Source organism: Amia ocellicauda, chromosome 18 (assembly GCF_036373705.1).
Source record: "Amia ocellicauda isolate fAmiCal2 chromosome 18, fAmiCal2.hap1, whole genome shotgun sequence".
In the NCBI taxonomy this organism is placed as follows: domain Eukaryota; kingdom Metazoa; phylum Chordata; class Actinopteri; order Amiiformes; family Amiidae; genus Amia; species Amia ocellicauda.
The window spans coordinates 24,853,450-24,868,555 of record NC_089867.1 but is presented as its reverse complement, the minus strand read 5'-3'; the positions used below and the strand labels follow the sequence as shown (position 1 = coordinate 24,868,555).

The 15,106-nt window shown below is 50.6% G+C and overlaps 1 protein-coding gene across 1 annotated transcript in view; it reads right to left on the bottom strand.

The window, feature by feature from the left end:
- LOC136713661 (calmodulin-binding transcription activator 1) overlaps positions 1–15,106 on the bottom strand; it is a 318,322-nt gene that overhangs the window by 120,195 nt on the left and 183,021 nt on the right. The window contains exon 5 of the mRNA XM_066690847.1: positions 14,809–14,944. Coding sequence (XP_066546944.1) covers positions 14,809–14,944 — 136 coding nt within the window. The remainder of the gene's footprint in view (positions 1–14,808; positions 14,945–15,106) is intronic.

Here is a 15,106-nt window from a genome sequence, read left to right as displayed (position 1 = left end):
ATGTGACTGATGTGGCTGATGTTGGACTAGCACGGTTTGCATCCCCTGTGTCTCCGTGTCTTAGTCAGATCTTTGGAAATCCATTTCAGATATCCCCGCCGGATGCTTCGGCAAAGACTGTCAACTAACCACACCTGACGACGGCTTCATTACAGAGGAAGGACGCACTTGGAGCTTCACTCTCACACACAGACACATCCACACACTTGATGCCTGGCCCCTGTCCTGTACTGAGCCGCCCCCCACCGATTCAGAGAACAGTCCCAAGGCCAAAAACTAGATAATTTCTTGTTTGGAGAGAGAGGGAAATGAAACCGGGTGTACCGCAAAAAGCAGCAGGCTCTCTCTCCCCGAGCCGCGGCAATATCAATACCTCTCTCCGGGCGTCGATTCATCTCCGCTCCTAATGTCATTAGCCCTGCGAGATCTCTCTGCGCGCTTCACACCGCCAAGACACATTTACATACATTTACATCCCGAATGAAGAGCCCTCATCCCCAGCAAGTGGCATCTGAATCACAATGTTGTTTTTCTCCCGGACAGCCACGCCACTCAGCAGATCTAATTCCGGCTGTTTGTTAAACAATCGTGGTTGCTCTTGAAGGAGCATTTTGTGGCAAGTCAGTTACTCCCCCCGATTATCAAAGTAATTATAAAAAAAAAAGAACAGAGGATAAATAAAGAATGCCGAGGAGAAGTCCGGAGCGGGGAGAGCGGAGTGATTAAGTTCGGCCCTGGGTGTTGGTTTGTTTCGGAGCACAGGGACTCACAAGGGAAGGCAGGGCTGGGGGCAGACGTTGTGTAGGTTAAAGTCTACTGACACGGTTATTGGAATTGAGCTGCCGGTGTCCATCGCAGTGCCTGATGGGGGACAACCGAGGACACCATCACAGTCCCCCTCACAGACATGTTCAAATAAAGGCGCCCGCTTACGGGTACAGTTTGCTTACGTGAGTTTTGATGGCTGTTTCCGTTGCGTGACGTTGTGTGGACGGTGAGGCCTTCTTCTCCAGCCCCGTGTCCCTCCGCACAATGACATGTCACCGGTTGAGTGAAACAGAAGCGCAGGATCCACGGGCAGTCGAAGGAGGGCGGAGAGACGCAGGGAAGGAAAGCAGCGCTTCTCACCTGACACCTGCCTGTGTGAGAGAGGCAGCCTGACCCCCCCAGAGCCTCAGAGTCTTATGAACCTCCCTCCCCACCCCCGTCCTCATTACAGCACAGCCTTCGGGGCGTCCCCGTCGACGCACAGGAAGGGAGAAGGTCAGCGCTGCCCCCGCAGCGGGTTGACAGGGCTTTCTTCTTCTCCCTCTCCATCTCTTCTCGCTCACTTCTAACAGACTGTCCACGGGCGCCCGTCTGCCACGGAGCCGGGACTCTAATTGGAGGAGGGCTGAGGACCGCGCTTGGTAATCAGGGCAGGGAGTTCTCAATGAGTCCAGCGCGTTACTGGGGAGGGAGGAATAGAGAGCTGGAGAGGTGAAGTAAGGTGCCACATGCCCTATTAAGCACGGAGCGTCGGTGCGCCTGATCTCGGGGATGTTACTTTGAGTAGAAAAACGACAACAAGACAACATGTCCTCCACTGTTATTGACCAACTTCAAAAACAACAACAGCAAAAGACCACCAAAATACAAAAGTAAACATTGTCTCATTCCCTTGTTTTCCTGTCCATCCTGTTCCCTTGTTTTCCTGTCCCGCCACGTCCTGGTACTGAAGATCCAGTTTCTGACAGTCAAGTGACATCGATGGACCCGAGAACGGCCGACCATTCTCAGCTCTCCTATTGGTGGATAATGGGAAATCACTACTGTTCCCCTCTAACTTTTCGCCTCTCCTGACCCAATCCACTGCCTGACAGATCAATGTGCTTCAGCTGCCCCCGCTGGACAAAGACAAACACATGGGGGGCTTCTGTCTGACGCCCATGTTCATTTCACAGCCATTTAAATCCAGCAGCACCGAGGGTGAAACCATAGCATGCATCGAACAGAATTCAGCTTGACAACACAATGGACGCACTTAGTTCAGGGAAAATGGCACACGAGGGGCTGGAGGACCTGTTTGCCTCAGACAGGCTGCTCATGCTCTCCTGTTCGGGAGCACAAAGCCGTGGAGACTCGGGACACCCCCTCCACGTCGTCCCGGCATCCTCAGGGAAGGGACCCTCAGGCCAGCCGCCCCCCGGACGCAGCCAGGCACTCTGGGAGTTTCACACAGGAAGGAGGCTTGACGTGTCCTTTCAGATTGCTGTGTGGCGTATTGATCGGAGACCTGCTCTTTCCCTCTCTTTATTAAAGCAATGATTCATTTTACTCTTATTCTGCCTCAGATCAAGCTGTGACGGCTCACTCTGCCGCTGGAAGGTTATTTTTCGGTCCCAGTCATTGCCGAGGGTGATTATGCACTTTTGTGTACAGAGAGGCCAGACTGTGTGTGTCCAGAGAGCCTGTCTGCCTGGGAAAGAGACACTTCTCTCCTGGCCGCATTACGCAAAACACAAACGATTTCACACACATCCCCCACCAGCGGAGAGCATGGCGTCTTTCATTGGGGTGCCGGGCACGTCTGATAGGGGCTCCGATACTTAACTCTGTTATCGGCTGTGAATTTTTCACTGTCAAGACACGAGCGCAGCCCCCCCGGCTCATTTGGAAACATTTTCTCAGCCGCTCCGCTCCGAGATCATTCCGTGTCACTCATACAGAGCTCCCTCCTTCACTGCCCCGAGGTCTCAACTGTCAACTGCAGCGTGGAAATCAGCCGTCCGGCCATTTTCAATAACCGGTACCGGGTCACGGTGCGCCGGAGCCCGACCCGGCGGGCACAGGGAGCCAAGCAGGGCACAACCGCAATGCCACACTCGTGCGCATCACTCTCACAAGACTACAGCGCAATTTAGAGTATCAACACAGAAAGTATGTCGAACCCAGGTGCCAGGACAGTAGAGGGCCGTGTTAAAATCAACATGCAGCAACATGTGACATATTAGATGTCCTGTGGGACCCGGGGTGGAAATCCTGGTGCCTGATACAGTTTCTCAAACAGGTTCAGCTCTCAGTACAGTTTATATTATGGTTTAATCGGCCACTAGTGTATAACATGCCCTATTCCTTCATTCAGGTAGTTTTTTTACACCCATTTACTTTCACCCAGGTGTTGAAATGGCGGCGCCTCTCAATTAGCACAAGCCACAGCCCGGCTCGGACTCGAACCCGTGCTCTCCAGGCCGGGGGATCTCACGTCCCCCTGCTCCAGGCCCCGGCGGCCGTAGCGTCTCGGCGGCCTGTGACTTCGGAGAGGGAAGAATGTAATTATTTTGAGTCGTAACTCTTCTGTTCTTACAAGCGTGACCGTGTTGTCTTGTTAAACGTGTGTCGAATGCATTGTTCGAATCCACACGCCACGTCGCCGCCCCCGGGACGCATCGGGGAGGGGAAGAAAAAAAACACGAAACCAAACACAACACGTTCTTGTCGGGAATCTCAGCGCGGCGTTTCGTTTCCCCGGGAGGACGTGCGGGTAAATAAATACACGCGCTCATGTGTGTGCTCGTCTGTGGTGGAAGCGGAATTGCGAGCCCCCACCCCACCCCCCAACCTTATAAAAATACAGAAAATGGAAAGAGAAAGAGTGTGTGGCCACCCCACGCGCCAGCGAGACTGATTTCCATTCATACCGCGGTGTGATCGTGCGAGGAACATTAACCTGCGCGAGCGGAGAGAAATGAAATTATCCCCGACTCAGATCGGCCGACTGGTGTCACAAGACGGAGCGATCTGCACAAAACACATTTAAAAAACGGATAATAAAAGAGGGGGAAAAAGAGGGAAAACAAGAACAAGGAAAAATTAAGGGGTTAGGGGGCCGGGAGGCACTTGGTGAGGGGGACGCTTGATTTGTTTTCTATTATAGAAAGTGTGCACGCTCGTAAGTGTGTGTGTGTGTTTGTGTATTGTGTTTTGTCACGAATACATCAGGCCGGGTGTGTATCCGGTGTGTGTGCCGAGGCTGGATGAAAGTCCTCTGACAGAGAGATCCGGCTCCGACGTGTAGAAATTAATTGAGTGAAAAAAATCTGCTGGTTAAGGTTGAACTGGGTTACAGGAGGCAGCGTAACAATTGTTCTCCGTCTGCCTCGGGCTGTGTATCTTTCACTCCTGCCTTTTCCCTGCTTCTTGCTCAGCCCTTTCCCTCTCTCTCTCTCTGCCTCGGTTGTTCTCTCCTTCTCTCTATGGCTCTGCATCTGTTCTCTCCATCTCCTCCTTTCTGCTTGTCTCTCTCCACGGTCTCTCTCTCTCTCACTGTTTTCTTTCTCCTGCTCTCCACAAACACATACAAACGATTCTGTACAGTGCGTGTGCGTGTGTGTGTGTGTGTGTGTGTGTGTAGGGGGATGTGGGGGAGAGTACTGTCCTGTCTCGTTGTGTGTGTGTTTATGTTGCAAAGGCTTACTCTCTGTGTCAGTGTGTCCGCACGCACGTATGCCTGTGTGTGTGTGTGTCGGCAGTGTGTTTTACTCATTGTTAGTTCATATTGTGCAAGAGCCATGTGTGTGTCAGTGTGCGGCACGCGTGGGGAGGTTATGCAACTCTGTCTGTGTGAGTAAGGCGACTGTTGTGTGTCTGTGTGTGGGGGTTCTGAAGTGAGTGGGCCGGTTCTGAAGCGTGTCACTGGCTGAGTAACAGAGAGAGAGAGAGAGAGAGAGAGAGAGAGAGAGAGAGAGAGAGGGAGCACAAGCAAGGCGGTACTACGCGCTGAGCACATGAGAACAATGCAGAAACCTTGGCAACCTTTCAGTAAGATCTTTGCATCTCACTCCAGATACACCACCGTGTTTGTGTCTCTGCGCTCTCCCGTTCAGGGTCCGTTTAGCCGGCTTTCAGACCCTCTTTCCACATCACCGTCCCGGTTTTATTCGCTCAAGCATTTATTAATGAGAAGCGGAGCCACTGTCACATACATACAGTTTGTCTTCTCGCCCGAAACGGTTGCAAAACGATCCTAAGCCTCAGGTACCCACGTCAAAGACAGAAACCTGGTGAACGTGTTTGTGTGCAGCCTAACTTTACTACCAGACGCCAGAAATAGTAACAGACCACAATAACAGGAATCAAGGTCCTCCTCAGTGGCCCAGTCTCAGTGGCCCAGTAACAGTAATAGTCTATCCTTTTATCCAAGGCTACTCCAATCCAGTCAGCAAAACATCCAGTCTGGTTACGCACAAATACACAACTCTGTGAGAAGCCTAATAATCTTGACCTGCTGCTCCTTCACTGTGGAGCATCCCACACTTCACTGACACACTGTGTACCTACAACACAGGAATAGTGTGCAATGGGGCGACTCACACTCAGTCACGCACACACAGACTCACACACTCAGTCACACGGACTCACACAGTCAGTCATGCGGACACGGACTCACACACTCAGTTACAGAGACCTGTATACTCAGTCACATGGACTCACACACACATCACACAGACTCACACACTCAGTCACAACGACTCACACACTCTTCACACAGACTCACACACGCAGTCACATGGACACGGACTCACACGGACACGGACTCACACACTCATCACACAGACTCACACACGCAGTCACATGGACACGGACTCACACGGACACAGACTCACACGGACACGGACTCACACACTCAGTCACACCTACACAGACGCACACACTCAGATACACTCTCTTTTGATCTTTCTTTCATTTAGTTTCTCACTCTTCTCTCTTTCGACTTAAAGACCTGGTTAATGGACTGAAAATTCCCCGCTCTGAAGTTCTGTGCTAACACCTCTTGTGCGGTGGGGAATACTGATAGACGAACACACACACACACACACACACTTATTGCTGTGTGCTGAGGATAGGTTGTCGGGTTGCTACACAGACTTGGCAATGGCTGTCACAAACACAGAAAGTTATGAGTTTTGATCGTTTAATTAGTCTACATCCGTGTTGCTCATCCCGGAAAGAGACGTGTGACCAAACGCGTAGAAACAGGAAGCAGGAAATAGAACAACACAGGAACAAATAGAAAAGAACAATCCGAGAGAGACATGAGTGGAAAGGCAAGACGGAGAGGAGCGGGGAGTCTGCAACGGCTGGGCCGAGGCGGAGGCTTGTGGAGGACTCTGGTGCTTGATCCCCTCTCGCCCTGAGCACAAGGGTTTAACCTGTTTTCACTGTTAAACTCCTCTTAAGCAGCCCTTTCATGTTAAATATCCATCCACTCTGTGCTGGTGAGGAAGGAGGCTGTATATATCCATACACAAACACTCGCGCAGTGCCTTTGAACTCGGCCGCACGGCTCATTAGAGGCGCTTTGAAGACGGGATGTTGGAACATTCCTGCAGTTTGATGTTACAGTTATTAAACATAATGCAGCAGCAAATTACTTTCACACTTATCCACTGTAAGTGTAAATAATGTATACAGCATGCACCCCCCCAATAAATAAACTATACATGTGTTCTATATATAAATGTGTGTGTTATTTATTTATTTATATTCATAGAGGGGTGCCCAGAATTATTCGCGTCAGCCTGAATAGATCTCTGTGCCTCTGCTGTAAATACCCGTCTGTCTGTCCTGCGATCGAGACGCGAGGCGCGACCACCAGGACTGGAGACTGATGCCAAAACGTCTACAATCGGATGAGGTTCTCCTTCTCCGCAATGATTTTATGACCGAGTTGCCAAAGATAGGCCTGACAACCTCTTTCCCACTGAGTTATCTGATCTAATCCCCCGACACTCAGACGGCGCGGAAAAAAAGGAAAAGAAAAAGCAATCAAGCAGTCAGGGTTCAGATTGACGAATCTCGTTATTACGTTTATGTCCTTAAAAGGGCCAATGGCAGAGAGGAAGTGCGCGAGGAAATAAATAAATAACCGGCCAAACAAACTCGAGCTGGCAGCCGCTCGTATTGACGCACATGTTCCCCTGCAGGAGCGGCACCTGGGAGCGCTGGCAGGCCTCATCATAATCCGTATCGTTCTTCTTAAGATTCTGCTCAAATCCGTTCTGATTTATCCTGCGGGGGAAAATCCCAACCGTATGAATCATTTAGCGCTTCCACAGAAGGCCCCCCATTCGATACATCATCACTTTTTATGAAGTTCACATTCATTTATTTTAAAGAGACGTGTGGGGGGGGCGCTGTGTGATGTGCCTGCCAAGAGTCTCCACCGCGCCGAACGGACTGGGATTCCTGTTCTGTTTTTTAATGGGGTTCTGGGCTGCCCGGCCGTTCGGTTAATGGGGGGAAGAGGGAGTGGAGGAGGATGCAGTAAGTGGGGGACTTTCATACAGGATGTTATGTCTAGGTCTAAGTCTAAGTCCATTCCAGTGTCTAAGTCTAGGTCTAAGTCTAGTCAATGTCTTAAAACCCCACCAACACCTAGCTCTAATCACAGGGGCAAGAGTTTCTTGGTGGTCACCCTTACAGGGGTAGATAAAGGACTGGAAAGGAGATGTTCTTAACACTTCATAAACAATGTTCTTCAATTTAATTGACCGATATGGAGCCACCTTTTCACAGGAGCTAAAATAACCGTTGGAAGAAGTGATATTTATCTTCTGCGCTCAGACTTACAAACAAACCAAACCAAACCAGGAAACGGGCCAGAGACTGTTTGATGTTCAGCGTCTGGTGAAGTACCGAGCTAGACTGACCATCGGGGATCACAGAGGGGACAAAAGACAAATGAATACTTTGTGGGTGAAGAAAGAAGGAACGTTTCTTTTTCTGTTGATCTCTCAGGTTATGCTACAGGCACAGAGGATGGAGCAATAGCACGTGCCCTACTCCTCCATTAGGGGAATGGCACAGGACTGATGAGGAGAGAGCGACAGCACGGATCTGACAGGACAGGTGCGCCAGGGAGCCGAGCCCATCAACCCAGACATCTGATGCCATTACCAGGGCGCTCATCTCTCACCGGGAGGGGAGGGAGACGGCGCTCACACTAACAGGGAGAGTGGGGGGAGGGGAGGGGACGGGCGGGGCGGGGGGTGGTGTGGAGGGCTTCCCTGAAGGACCGGCAGATCGATGCTCCTCTCCGCGTTAAAAACTCCCCCCGTCTCCCGCGCAACCAGATAACGAGTAAATGAGTCCTGACGGTAAAAGCAATTGCAAACGCAGGGCTTTTAGAGGCCGGGGCTCCCAGCGCTGCAGCGCCGTCTAATGTGAGCAGAAGTGATGCGCCTTCGGCAGAGCCAGGAAAACTCATACACGTACACAACACACACTCATACACACACACACACACACTCCCAACACTGCAGCGCCGTCTAATGTGAGCAGAAGTGATGCGCCTTAGACAGAGCCATGAAATCTCACGGCACGGTCAGCACAGCAGCACAGACACACACACACAACACCACACACACAGACACACACACACAACACCACACACACAGACACACACACACACACACAAGACACACGAATAAGACAAAACCACAGACACACACACACACACACACAAACTCAGACCTGTACGGGAAACTAACAAGTGGCAGGTTGTCCTAATCCCATTATGTGTTCCCGTCCTCGCAGTCTGTGGATCCAGGAATCTCTGTATCTGAGCGTTGTGAGGAGGCGGCCGGTCTCAGGCGAGACTTTACTCCTGCGTTACATCAGCGTGTGTGTCGGGTCAGTCGGCTGTAGGGCCCATACTAACAGTGTGCCTCAGTCAGTGTGTCAGTCCGTGTGTCAGTCAGTCAGTCAGTCACATTGTCAGTCCATGTGTCTGTCTGTCAGTCAGTCAGTCTGTGTGTCAGTCAGTCAGTGTGTCAGCAGGTTGCCAGAGCTGGGCGGGCGAGTTCAAAGTGTACAGTTCTCAGGTATCCAAAGATTTAAATGAAAAAGGGAGAGAATCCTGTTCTAGTTGTAAACATGAGCTCAGTTACCACTCGGGCTGACGTTCAGATCCATCTCTGCAGGCCACATCCCCCACATCCTCTCCGATCCTGGCTGGAGAGATTCACTTCTTTGAAACCACGGGTGAAGGACCGTGCCTGGACGATTCTAGATGCTGCTCTTTCACTTCATCCAAGAGGTGAAGAGGGAGTCCAAGCCGGTGCCACCCCGCCCTCCTGTTCGAGTTTGAAACGGTGGAGCGAGTGCAGATGTGTCGCTCTCCGTGTGCTCTTGGTCTTAATCGTCAATGAAGAGCCACTGGCACATTTCAGACAAGAAACAGCAACGATCTGTGCCAGGAAGTGTATGAGGGGGGGGATTACACAACAGTGGCACTCCCTCAGTGAAGCTACTAAACACTACAGTCTGTGCCGTTCCACATCAGTATTGATCATTCCTATTCCCTCAGTCTTCTCTGAGGTTATTTACCATTTGCTCACCTGGCAGATGAAATTCAATGTGGACAAGTGTAAGGTAATACATGCAGGTAATAAAAATGTCCACTATAATTGCACTATGGGAGGAACAGAACTAGATGAAGTAACGCATGAGAAAGACCTAGGAGTCTACGTGGACTCCTCACTTTCTCCATCCAAACAATGTGGGGAAGCAATAAAAAAGGCAAACACAATGTTAGGGTATATTGTCAAAAGTGTAGAATTGAGCACAAGGGCAGTGATGTTCAGACTGTACAATGCACTAGTTAGAGCTCATCTGGATACTGTGGACAGTTCTGGGCTCCACACTTCAAGAATATATCGCTGCTCTAGAGGCAGTTCAGAGGAGAGCAACCAGACTTATTCCAGGTCTGAAGGGACTGTCCTACTGAGAGACTGAGGACCTGAACCTTTTCACCCTGGAACAGAGGAGACCACGTGGGGACTTGATCCAAGTCTTCAAAATCATGACAGGCATCGACCACATCAACCCAGAGGAGCTTTTCCAGATCAGCAGGGACACACGCACCCAGGGACACAAATGGAAATTGGGCTTCAAGGCATTCAAGGCAGAAATCAGGAGACACTTCTTCACACAGAGAGGCGTCACAATCTGAACAAACTCCCCAGCGATGTGGCTGAAGAGACAATTTGGGAACATTCAAAAACAGACTGGATAGGATCCTTGATCACTGAGTTATTAATGGACACCAAACGAGCACGATGGGTCGAACGGCCTCCTCTCGATTGGACACTGTCTTATGTTCTTATGTTCCAATACCGCCATTTTAACAGCAACACCACAGGATCACGGCACTCAGACATAATAGGATACACAACCACGGAGAAATGAAATCACAGAGCCTCAGAGACGGTTCAAACCACTCCTGTTTTAAAGGGTGGCTGAGACCAGACACAGCTTTCAGCCCAACATCTCACGGAAGCCGATTAAGTTTGATTAAAACACTCGAGCTTGTTTATCAGGTCCTAATGAAAAGCACAGGCCGCTTAACTAGATAGAACAGCTTAAAGGAAGGGAAATACTGAAGACTGGGGAAGAAAACTAAATGATAAGGTGCGTCTAAAGGTGAAAAATAAAAAAGACAACCGTCAACAAAACCGATAGTCAGAAGGAAGTAGAGACACACCAATGGTAGGAAGACTGGCCTCTACCTATTTCAATACAGGACAGTCAACACACACACCTCACTCAGAGACACATGCACAGCCAGTCGATTGGCCACAGCGGTGTCTGGAAACGTTTATATCCAGAGACAGAGAAGGAGGAGGAGAGAGATTGAGAGGGGAGGGGGGGACGCAGGGGAGAGAGTGAAAGAGAGACAGAGGGAGAGGCAGAAGGAGAAAAGGGAAGTGAAAGAGTGTGAGGGAGAGAGTGGGTGGGAGACGGTGAAAGGGGGCGAGAGAGAGATTACAGGGAGAAAGAGGGTAACAGGAGAGAACTGAGGAAGAGAGAGCGAAAGTGAGAGAGAGAGCTAGAAGTAGAGAAAGATAGTGAAAGAGGGGGTGATTGAGAGAGAGGGGGGAGTGACAGGAACAGAGCACGAGAGAGACAGACAGCAAGAAAGAAAGAAAGAGAGAGTGAGAGAAAGGGACGGAGAGATTTGAATTTCATTGTGTTTTATTCGGCGGCGGGAGCTCGGCTATCTGCAATCGGTACACAGGCACATCTCGCTTTGCGTAGAGACAGAGCGCTGCAGGGACCGCGGCCGAAACACAACTTACACATTTCCATAGTAATTGAAAACTTCTTCAGTTCATCTTCTCGACATTCCCAAAAAATCCACAGCGGACGGGGGGAGGAGGCTGCAATCACACCAATAATAATCACCACAACAGGAGCAATAATCCTAATTAAACACAACGTCTGCAGTGGCACACGGATAATCCACACCATGCCTTATTTTTTAATATTTTTAAAGTTAGTAATAATTGTTACGAGACAAGAAAGACAAAAAAGACAAGGAAGAAAGAAATAGACCGGGCCTACAATGAAAGAGTTGGCTTTATCTTCTGCACACAGTAATACGGTCTGCTGTAACACCGAGTTTCGCTCTCCGCTGAGAAAGGGGGATGTGGGGAGGTTTGCTGAAGCGCCGGTTTAAAAAAAAATCCCCAATGCACGTCTCTTATCTGCCGTCCTGTTCCTCATGCAGGTAATTCAAAAGGGTTGAGCGTGCCGAAAGAGAGCGAGAGAGCGAGAGAGTGAGTCTGGGCTGCTGCCTGGGAAGAAAGGTAGACGCAGAGAAAAAGAGAGAGAGAGATAGAAAGCTAATTGATTTACAGTCTCCATAAACCGGATCGGAGTACAGCCTTCAGGTCGTAAAAGAGGAAAAAAAGAAAAGTGGAAGAAGAAAAGGTGGATTTATGACTTTGTAGCGGAGCACAAGACGGGAATCTAAACTTTTTTTTGTTGTCAAAGTTTTAGTCTTTTAGGGCGCTGACTGGAGTGTGACACCGGAGCGGAGAGAGGTGCGGACGCCATCTCCTCGGGCCTGGTTTCATTCCCGTCCTCCAGCTCGTTCAGATCAGATAAACGTTTTCCAGAAATTTCTCTCAGACCGAGACCTCAGTTCTGTGGTTCTCGCCGGACCCCCGGTCTGTTTACATGCGGTGCGCACGCCTACTGGTGTCACACCGTTTCCACATCCGTCTTCATTACCAGCGCTGAGGAGCCAGGATGGCACGTTTATCTACGGTCAATTACCTCCCTCCATCGCACGGCTGCACGCCTCAAATGCCACCTTCAATGGATTTGTTCTGGAGATGTTAGAAGTGCTGGAAGGATGTCTAATTATTGGCTTGTGGGGTGGGGGGGGGCTTTAATAAAACAAAAACGAACACCAAACCGCGCCGGCTTCAGCAAGGGGGAGAAAATAAATAAATAAAGTCACTAAATCTAAATAAGCTTTCTTATTTCAATCTGTATAATTATCCCCGGTAATGAAATAACTCGCAGGCGCTGCCACCTTCACTTACCAGAAATCGATATGTGTTCAGGGAGTTTATTAAAGTTTAGTAATAATGATGGGGCGGGGGAGGCGGACAGCGCGGGGGGGAGTTGTGTAGTGAAAAGCGCGCATTAAAACCCAATTAACAGTGATTTGGGGAGAGACAAGCTGCTCTCAGCTGCAGTCTGAACATCTTCTTAGCCAGAGCTGATGTCGAGCTTCTCCCAGGGATACTTTAGAGTACCTACTGTCGGGCTAGAGTAATCCACGGAGAAACAAAACCAATAAAGGAAAATGAGGTCATCGCCGGGCATGAGGGGACCAGATAGGGGTGCCGTAATGGAGAACGAGCCGTTTATAAGGTCTTCTAAGTACTCCATCTCCAAAAGAGGAAATTAATGGAGAGGAAGTGACTAGGGGGACGATATCAGGGTCGCACACCTTCTCCCAGTCAGACAATTCTCTGCGCCGTGCGCCGGTCTCTCCCTGTGACCTTCCTGGAACATTTATTTTTTTAGTTTTCACAGAAGGTATTTTTGCTAGTATCATGAGTCCAGGGGGAGCAATCTTAGAGGAGGTAACACCACAGTTTTCTACTAATGCTTAGATTGCTCTTTGCATGCACAATTGAGCTAATGCAGAACACGCTGCTCAGCGCCGGGACGCGGCCGGAGGACGGTGCTCGGAGTGACGCGCAATCCCCTCGCTGTCGACTCCCAGAAGGATAAGTTAAATAACTATCTTTTTTTTATCCTCGTTCGAAATCATTGACCTGTAGCAGAAGAAAACAACTATGCAGGTTTAAGGATGGGGTAAATTGCAGGGACAGATAGTTTTTGTGCTGCTTTTTTCAGAATCGCAGGCCAAAGCAGAGTGTGCGGAGAGTCCAGAAGTTAGGGATGTGTTGGTGTGTGTGTTTGTGTGTTGTACATCCCTCCCAGGTGTCCCCTGGTCCGGTGCGGCAGTGGGGGGGTGGTGGTAGAGAGAGACACTAATTTATCTGCCCGTCGGCCCGGCTCACCCACAGTGACGGGGAGACGTCAGTCCAGGCAGCCGGCTATTTCACGGCCTGTTAAGCGCTAATGCTGTAACAAGGCGTGCGCTCCAATTTTAGGGAACAGGGAGCATTATTGTGCGGCTCAAGGTTTACCAGAGCTACGGACGGGAGGGAGAGACGGAGAGAGATGGGGCGGGGGGGGGCAGGTTTGCTTTTTTCTCTGCCGTCTGCAACAGAGTGGCGCCACCACTTGCACGGGCTGCTGAGCCAGTGTTCCCCATGGGCATCACATGACAGATCACATGATATTTGGGCTGTTGACATCCTCTTCCTCACACAGTCACTGTCTCACTCAACACTACCGCCTTGAGATCCGTGAGGCCAAACCACCAGATTTCCCACCGTGCTCGGCGGCGTCACCCGAACAAATTATCAGCGTGTGTTCCTTTGAAAATGACTGGTTTAATAGGACCGGCAGAATCATTAGCACACTGTGGGGGCTGCTGTTAAACAGTTAAAAAGTAGGAGTTCTCATCTCAAAGTCTCTGTAAATCACAGGCTTTTCCCAACACCGCGTATATATATCACAGCCAACCGTATAATGGGACGGATACGCCTCTCTGAAGCCCACAGTGCCCCGATCCTTGGGGCCGCTCTACTACAAATCTTGCGCAGAAACATCGAACGCCTGCAGTATTTCATCGCACACTCGAACGCCCTTTGTTTGGGAACCCGGCGTACCAGGCAGCTTTATAGAGACGAGACAAGGATGCTTCTTCGGCGATGGAAACACAGCTAATGAATTTCGGGACGAGGAGCCAAGTCTGTGTGAAGGAAAACCTGAGCACTGCTTTGGCGACACGACAAGGAGAAGAAACGCACAACGAGGCCGGAGTGTCGGAGTGAGGGACGGGTGCCACGGGAAGTACAAACAGCGAGTAAATGAGCGTATTGTTGTCTGTGCGTAAAACCATCACACCGCCCCTCACACACGCACCTCCAGGGTGGGTTACAGCTCGACCAGCGCGAGCAGTGAAAAAAAACAACACAACACCAGCAACTGGAAGCCGGCCCATTTTGTGTTTTCATGCGGGAATTAATCACAGTGAACAGCAGCACTACGCAGACCCGCTCTGACCGCGGCGACTTCGGGCGTCTGAGCGGCTGAGTGCCGAGATCGCGCCCACTGCAGCGCAACCGCACAGCGCCGGGGAAGATGGATGTGCCGTCTCGGGCGCAGGGGTGGCAATCTGTGCTTAATAAGCTACGAACAATCGGGCCTGCACGGCTGCCTGTGCCGGGGAATAACGGATGCGATGTTTTCTCATTCTTTTTCATCTGGTTTCAACTTGTTTTTAAAGGCACCCGCTTTGGGCCACCGGCGCCCTGGACTGGATGAAACGGGTCTGACTCACCGCGATCACCAGTGTGCGTCCCCCACCCCAGTGAACCCCGCCCTCCTCACCTCCACTCCCTGCACCTTCAGCTTCATGTGATCCTCCCGCGTCGTCTTCCCGTCTTTCCTCTTCTTCCAGCAGTAGCCATCCTTTCGGTACTTCACCTTCTTCCTGTTGTACAGTATCATCGACCCATTCTGTGGCCTGGGAGAGAGAGAGAGAAAGAGAGAGGGGGGGTAAGCCAAGGCCTCCTGGGGTGGGACTCGTTCGTTAAAAGCACCAGAGGACCCCGGCTGTCCAGCTTTCCCTATAGGGGATGGGGGCATTATAGAGAAACTCAGAGCGCTCTTGTGATGCTAACCCAGT